The 7680-nt window shown below is 39.9% G+C and overlaps 1 protein-coding gene across 1 annotated transcript; it reads right to left on the bottom strand.

Annotated features, from left to right (window-relative positions):
* Positions 1-2816: 2816 nt before the first annotated feature.
* On the bottom strand, positions 2817-5620 carry LOC108414815 (ladderlectin-like). Its single transcript, XM_017687719.2, has 6 exons — positions 5521-5620; positions 5357-5436; positions 4800-4915; positions 3301-3435; positions 3117-3225; positions 2817-3014 (listed from the first exon to the last, which is right to left on the bottom strand). The coding sequence occupies exons 2-6, from the start codon at positions 5415-5417 to the stop codon at positions 2944-2946; spliced, it is 492 nt and encodes a 163-aa protein (XP_017543208.1). The 5' UTR covers positions 5418-5436; positions 5521-5620; the 3' UTR covers positions 2817-2943.
* Positions 5621-7680: the final 2060 nt, after the last annotated feature.

Here is a 7680-nt window from a genome sequence, read left to right as displayed (position 1 = left end):
GAGGACGAGGAGGCACAAAAACAAAACGACGCCGAACGAGAGACGACTGGAGACACAGGACGAGGAAAACAAGAACGAACAACAGACCACGCAAAAGACAGGGGAACAGGAACCATAACAGACACAGAAACAGGTACAGGAACGGGAACCGAGACAGACACAACAGTAGGGAACAGGACAAAAACAAAGGAACAGAAACAGGAGGCACAGAAGGACCACAGGGAACAGAGACAGGCGAGGGCGGGATGGGCGGGAACAAAGGGGATGTAATGTCCACAGGGGCAGGCGGGCCTGCTACGCGACGTCCACGGGGGCAGGCGGGCCTGCTATGACGTCCACGGGGGCAGGCGGGCCTGCTACGGGTCCGGAGGCGCAGCGACTGGTGGCGGGTCCGGAGGCGCGGCCACGGAATCAGGCTTGCCGCGGGGTGCGGCCACGGAATCAGAAGCTCTGGCTAGGGACAGCGGCTCCAACCTGGAGGAACAGACCCACTCAGCTGCTCCCAAGGCTCACACGAGCAATTGGCAGCTCGCAGTGGCGCTTGAAAGCGACCCAAGTAGGTCGCTCCTCCCTGCAGTGGCGCTCAAGACGGGCAGACCCAAGGCGCTTACCTGAGCTCTTGTCAGCAAAACACAAGGCGGGAAGGTCCTTTGCCTTCTTACGAGACCGGCGAGACGCTCGTGTTCCCTCAGCGCCAGGGGATTTGCTGTCTCCGGCTTGGTGGCATTGGGACACGTCGAACTCGGGCTGCTTTTGAAACAGCCGGAGTTTCATCCCAACGGAACAACCACATGCCGGAGTCTCGCTTACCTGCTGCGTCCTGTGGTGGCCAGTCTTTCTGTAAGGGGGAGCGAGGAGGCGGACACACTGAGATAAGCGAGATTTATTATGGGCAAATATAGGGTCGTGGTCAAAACAGTCCAGGGTCAATGAGCCGACAAGGACAGATCGAGGAACAGACATGACAAAAAACCAGAAACAAAGATACAAAGACCAGATACAATCATACAAAGACTAGCAAACACAAAGGGCAAACACAGGGCTTAAATACACAGAACAAAGAGGGACAGGTGAAAATCAGGGGCGGAGTTACAAAACCAAAACACGAACACATGGACAGGACTGGGAGGGGCCAACCATGACAACATCGGAGAGAGTGGAGATTATGTTGGTTCCATCTTTCTAATCTTTAAGCACAGTTTTTACAGTCATCATCATTGCTTCTTTGAGAACCTCCCTGTCTGAAAATGCTTTCTTTTTCTTAATCAAGAAATGTGTTTTTCACCGGTCTTGTGAAAAAGACGGCGGTTTGCACAAAGCTGCCTTTAGCTCACGGGCTTTTTCTGCTCATAGTTCGCTCCCCAGTGGGTAGTTAGTATGGTAACCTAGCTTGTGTGACGTCTTAAAATGTCTCTCCACATCGCCACAGTCGCCCCGCAAATGAGAAATACGCAGGAATCTTTCACAGTCGTAAAAAAGAACTCTTCCTCCCATTCATTGAGAAAATTGTTTTCTTTTTTCTGCCATGTTACCTCACCTTCGCTGTGCCAGCTAGCTGGTTGCTGTGGAGACACGCTAGCTCTATACTAATATGAAACATTTTTTAAAGTGTTGTTTTTTTTTTTTTTGTTGTTTTAATATTGTCATTTTCAAATTCACACCAATGCAAGTGTGATTTAAAAACGAACAGCAACAAAAAAAGATGCAGCTTACTGGTAAGTGGCACTATAGTGAGCTATTTTTAGAACCATGATGGTGACCCCTGCTCTACAGGCTCTTTCATGCCCAAGTTTCGAGCTGCCTTCCCAGAAGGTGCCCTAAACCACACTGACTCATACAGTTAAGCTGTGCTCTGTTTTTTTTTACTTTCATTTTTGTTTTATTATTTTTCCTTTATCATTGAGAATAATTCAAATGTAGTTTCAAATTTAGCCCAAAAACTTTCCTTTCATTGAAGCATCCTTGTGGTGAGCTTTTTGTCTTTCTTGACTTTATTTGTAGATTTTAAATACATCTTTGCTACTCTAACTTCTGAGTTCGTCTGAGTTCACGCCGTAATATTAACACTAAGTCACAGATACCTCTGCATTTTGGTTCCCTGTGTGAGGACTAGTGATATTTAATTTCTGCAGATCATTGTAAATGAGGGAATTTTAATCTTTCCTGTTTGAGTAATTGGCTCTCTGTTTACATTCACCATTCCTGATTTGTCATGTTAGCCACATAGCATTAGCCTTGGGCAAGTAGCTCCCAATGTGTATTTGCTCTTGTGACTAGGGCAGTTGTTCTACTGTAAGCTGCCCAGAACTAACTTCATAGCTTTGGAAAGAACTTCTCTTAAAGATTATGTTAAACATACTACAGTACATAGCACCCAGACTAAGTACAGCAATATGAAAATCATTAATAAAACGGTGGAAAAGAAACAGTAATTGAGTGATTCCAGGATTGGAGACTCTTTTGTTTTCAGACTGATAAACTTATGTTTACAAATGTGTGTAGGCTAAGGGGGATAAACTTATAAAGACTTTATGAAAGGTATACTTTATTCATAATTAGTGGTGGTGACAGGAACCAGATGTCTGAAGAGTTTAATGTCTCTAAAAGGTCCCTCCCAGAAATTGTCACATGAAATGTTAATGAATATGCTACCTGTTTTTATGTACTGTTTTGTAGCATTTCTGACATTTGTCTATGAATGTATTTTCCATATGCAAAGATGTTCTTAGATTTTTATATTTTTAGATTCACTACTCTTTAATCATTACATATAAACTCAAAAGACATGGGTAGGTTAACAAAACACGAGACTTTGATGTTTTTAAAATGCTTTATTTTTATGTTTTTTTAATGCTTAATGTATGATTATATCATTTTATCAATTTAAACTGTAGATCAACAGTGTCTGACATTTTAAGAATGCTTTTCTTGGCTTTCAGAGTTTCATGCCGCCTTCTTGCTGCAGACAGAGGGATGTGCAGCATTGCATGGCATGTCATTCCAGTTCTTCTGATCTGTTGACAAACAGGAACAAGAATTAAAAATGAAGAATTATGAATATTTTCCAAGATTAGGAAAGTTAGTCATAAACACACACTGGAGTAACTGGAACTTACTATCCCAGTTCAAGTTCACACAGCACTCTCCATTGGAATGATTGGGTTCCTCTTTGTTCCACTTGCTGTAGTCAAATTTGCTCCCATCAGACCAGAACCAGCTATCCCTCTGTAAAGGCAAGTCCTTGTGTTACACAGGCTTTGAAAACAGACTCTAAAATCTGATCATCCAGACTTTATGTACCTTCTGACAGTTGGAGAGACCGAGCCATGTAGGTTTGTCACTGGGGTCGTGAGCATGGATAAGAGCCTTCACCATCCGATATTCACTTTCACTGTGTATTGAGACCAGGTGAGCGCCCAGAACTAAACAGTTAGCCTAGAAAAAGAGCAAAATCACTGGAAAACAAGTATTTGGTATATATGAGGTCAAATCTATAGTTCAAGGTCACTGGATAGCAATGGCACAATCACATTGTGGGTATTGGGGTCTGGTGTGGCTGCAGGTGTTCATTCAAAACAAGCTGAATCATGCCTGATTTTATGATGCTACGCTGTAGCAGTGAGGTCTCCCTGCTTTTAAGTTGCAAAGGACTATTTCTGGGGTATGAGGCTTCCTTGGCCGGCCACTTGATTTATGTCACGCTGTAGCTACTTTAGCCTGGGTTGCATTATAGAGCAGGAAGGAGGCCTGAGAGACACCTCCCCCCATGGCTAGGGACTCTTTCTGGTTCAGCTAAGTGACTCTGCATCTTGGTCTGGGGAGTTTGTTTTGTTGATAAAGTGCTGAGGCTGAGAAAGATGCTATATAATGTGAAATTAGGGAGCAGCTTAAAGCATTTGATTGACAATTAAGTAAACACAAGACAGCAGTTGGAGAGAATGAAAAACACCAAGACCACCATAATCATATACAGAAAATGTAGATAATATAATAAAATTACGGAGTCAAATTACAGGTTTTTGTTGAAAATAAATAAACACATCTGCTTGGATATACTTTTCATATTTTAGTGTACATTTACTGTTAATTTGCTTAACAACTCATAAACATCCATCCATACATCCATCCATCCATCCATCTATATTTCTAAGCTGCTTCTCCGTCGTGAGGGGGTGACGGATCCTATCCAAGCAGTCTTCGGGCGGAAGGCAGGATACACCCTGGACAGGTCGCCAGTCCATCGCAGGGCAGACAGACAGTCACTCACACACTCACACCCAGGGGCAATTTAGCATGTCCAATTGGTCTGACTGCATGTCTTTGGACTGTGGGAGGAAACCGGAGAACCCAGAGGAAACCCACGCAGACACGTGGAGAACATGCAAACTCCACACAGAGAGGACCCCGCTCACCCGGCAACTCATAAACAATAAAGTATAAATGTACACATTTTATATTCCATGTTTCATGTTAAACTCAGCAAATAAATAGTAATCGTTCACTAAAATTTGTAAAACAATATTTAAATGTGTTCTCTATAGAGGATGTGTTAACTTTTTCTTGATGTTCAAAGTAAAAATAAAACATGTGATATGCACCTACCCATGTTTTTTCAATAGAAATACATAGCTTAAAAATGCAAAGTGTCGTGTGATGATGATGATGATGATGATGAGTGTGGTGTGCATTGCTCAGTAGATAGTAATGAATAGAAGTGAGTTCAGAGAATTTGAAAAAAACGTTATCTGAATGGCCCCTAAAGCCTTCATTCACGGTCAGCATCAGGCACCAAACTTTACCTCAGCAGCAGCCCAGTCCAAAGCTTGGGAAACGTAGAAGATGCAGTGTTCATTATACTTCGTCCAACCGACAGGACATCGTGGACGAAATACATTTTTCTGGCCATTGGTTTTTTCTATTTATGAGAATGAAGGAATTTTAGGACAGTACTGTAATGATCAACAAACATCAACATGATAATGCTGTTCATTTCAGTTTTCTCTGATTCCTTTGATTCATGCAGTTAACCTGTGAATCTCTTTATTTTAAATATTTTAAATAGTTTTAAATTTAGTTTTTATTTTAAGTATTTTAAATAGTGCACTGAAATAATGTTTATAATCTAGTCTAAACTGTAATGGTTTTATTAACGAAAAAGAGCTGAACTGTCATCGTTACCTGATCCAGGCTGACGTCAAACAAGAAGAAAAATCACTTAAAGTGGTCTCTTCTACAGTGAACACTGTATATTTTTGCACAATAAGCTGTCAGCAAATTGTAACTGCATTTATTTTATTTGGTATTTCCATCAGCAGTGTCAGTCTTACAGTGATGTTAGGAGAGACGGAACACTTACCAAAAGCTGATGAAACCATGACGAGAACAAAAAGCAATGACATTTGAGTCACACGAACCATGATGGCACTTCTTCAGGTTCTAAAAGAAAAATTTGAGATGAGTGAATGAAAATAAAATCTCTTGAATATCAATAAGAGTAAAACAGAATAAATATTTTCATACCTGCAGATAGTTCTTGGATGTAGGTGTAGATGAGGAACCGCCTGTGATTTGATGATTAGATGTACCACTCTTGGGAAAATGATGTAGTTTTATACTCTTCAGAAAGTGATGAACACCCCCACCTTCCCAAACTTGTCCCACCCACCTCTTCTTATGGAGGAAACCTTGACTGAAACATGATCTTTCTTTGCAAACATTGTTTTCTTCTTGCCACACATTTCCCATCTTGTGTTCCAACCTGATATTTAGATTTATAGATGTAATCCTCTGATAAAACAGGCACTCTTATGACACACCTTTGAAGAGAAAGGTGTAAGTTCTGGTATACTGTAATCTTTTATGTGTTCACCAAGCTTGGCTTAAAAAGAAGGCGTTCTAATAAAGCATTAAAACAAATTCCTCATAAGATTCTCTTAATAATGAGATGCTGTAACAGTGCAGTATGAAAATACCACCATGCTACTCTTGTGTTGTAAAATGTAAAGGAATGGGCTTGAATAGTTCTTTCCATTGCACAGGGCTGATCAGCAGCTACAGAAAGAGAGGTTGAATGATTGCGTATTAAATCAAGGGGTTTATGGTTAGTAAATCAAACGATTCTCATACTTTGTTCCATCAATAGCTTTATGTTGTTTAAATGTTTGTTTAATAAACATGGTGCTAATAAACGCTTCCGCCTTCTAGGCATAACAATTTCTGAGAAACAGAAAAATACATACAAGTCATTTTTAGTTCATTTTACTTAGAGCTGCACAGTGTAAGATTTGGAGACCTCTCTGGTGGAAATGTCAGTGTAACTGCTCTCAACATGCAGAAGTACATTTTATAACAATTGTGCTTTGGGCTTCTTCACCAAGTGGACTTTTTTTTGTGTGTTAGAACAGTATTCAGTAAGAATTCAGTCAAAATCTTTTTTCATTGCCATCATATCTTCATTAGTATAATGTTGATTTTGCATTTGAGAACTACACATTGACTCAGGCTTTCTTTTCGAGTCCATGCATGTGACATTAGTTTGTATGATATTGTGCAAAAAAAAACTGTTTTCTTTTGGAAACAAAATGGTTAAATTATTTAAACACCCAATGGGAAATGTTAAATCAGTTATATTTCTGTGTGGCATCTAAACGGATATATCCAATTGAGTTTTCCCATTGGTTAGGACTACTTCAGTCTCTGAACTGCAGGTACCACTTTGTCAGATTAATCACTAAGTTTATCCAAGTGCATGAACAGCTAGGCTCAGAGGACCTTAACAACACATGTTGGCATGTAACACAGTGCAAAAACTTGGGATCTGTATTCAGAAAACAGAAATTGTGTATCTACATTGTGAGAGTGTCAAAGTAAGTTATTATAAAATAAAGGCAGTATTCAGAATACTGTTACTTATTACAGTTTTAGGAGAAGCCCTTTAGAATATTTACCAATAAATTAAAACCACATTCACTTCTTACTTACTTCTATGTAAGAAACACTGATGCTTATTATACCTACAGTATTTTAAAAATCATTGAATAGCATGTAAAGACATACTCTAAAGACGAACTCATAAAATGGCTTAAACTGAAATTTCTGCTAAAACCTGGATCTAAATGAATGTGATGATCAGTTACTAATCAGTGTTATTGACCTCTGCTAAAGCCTAAGTGGACTGATAAATCAATGTGATGTGTTACAAGCCCCTTCTACTGCCCACACATAATTTAAGTCTGCCAAGGCTCTAGTCTAGGGTAATGAGGCAGTAACAAAACAAATAGACCAGCCTTTCAATTTCATGTTCAAGAGAATTGTTTGCATTATTTGTTGAGGCAAATAGTCACAGGGTTTTTAAACTTCAGACTGAGCTGATGCCAAAATAAACAAAAACCTCTAAAGCCACACTCATGAAATTTCCTTCTCAATCCAAAAGAAAAAAAAAAGTACAGCAGTTGCTAGCCTAAAGGTACTCACTTCTACACACTGTAGTTGTGACTAGTAGGTTATAATAATTATTAAATAGACAGCAAGGTATAACCATCAAATAGGAGAAACTTAACAACACTGAGTCAACATCACTAGTACAAACATCAAGTCTAGTTAATATTTCTACCTGGTCTATAACTCCATCAGCTGAAATCACAAGGCAACCCCCAAACTTTAAAATAGCAGCATAACCAC

Source organism: Pygocentrus nattereri, chromosome 2 (genome assembly GCF_015220715.1).
Source record: "Pygocentrus nattereri isolate fPygNat1 chromosome 2, fPygNat1.pri, whole genome shotgun sequence".
NCBI lineage: Eukaryota > Metazoa > Chordata > Actinopteri > Characiformes > Serrasalmidae > Pygocentrus > Pygocentrus nattereri.
This window is presented reverse-complemented; position numbering and strand designations above follow the sequence as displayed.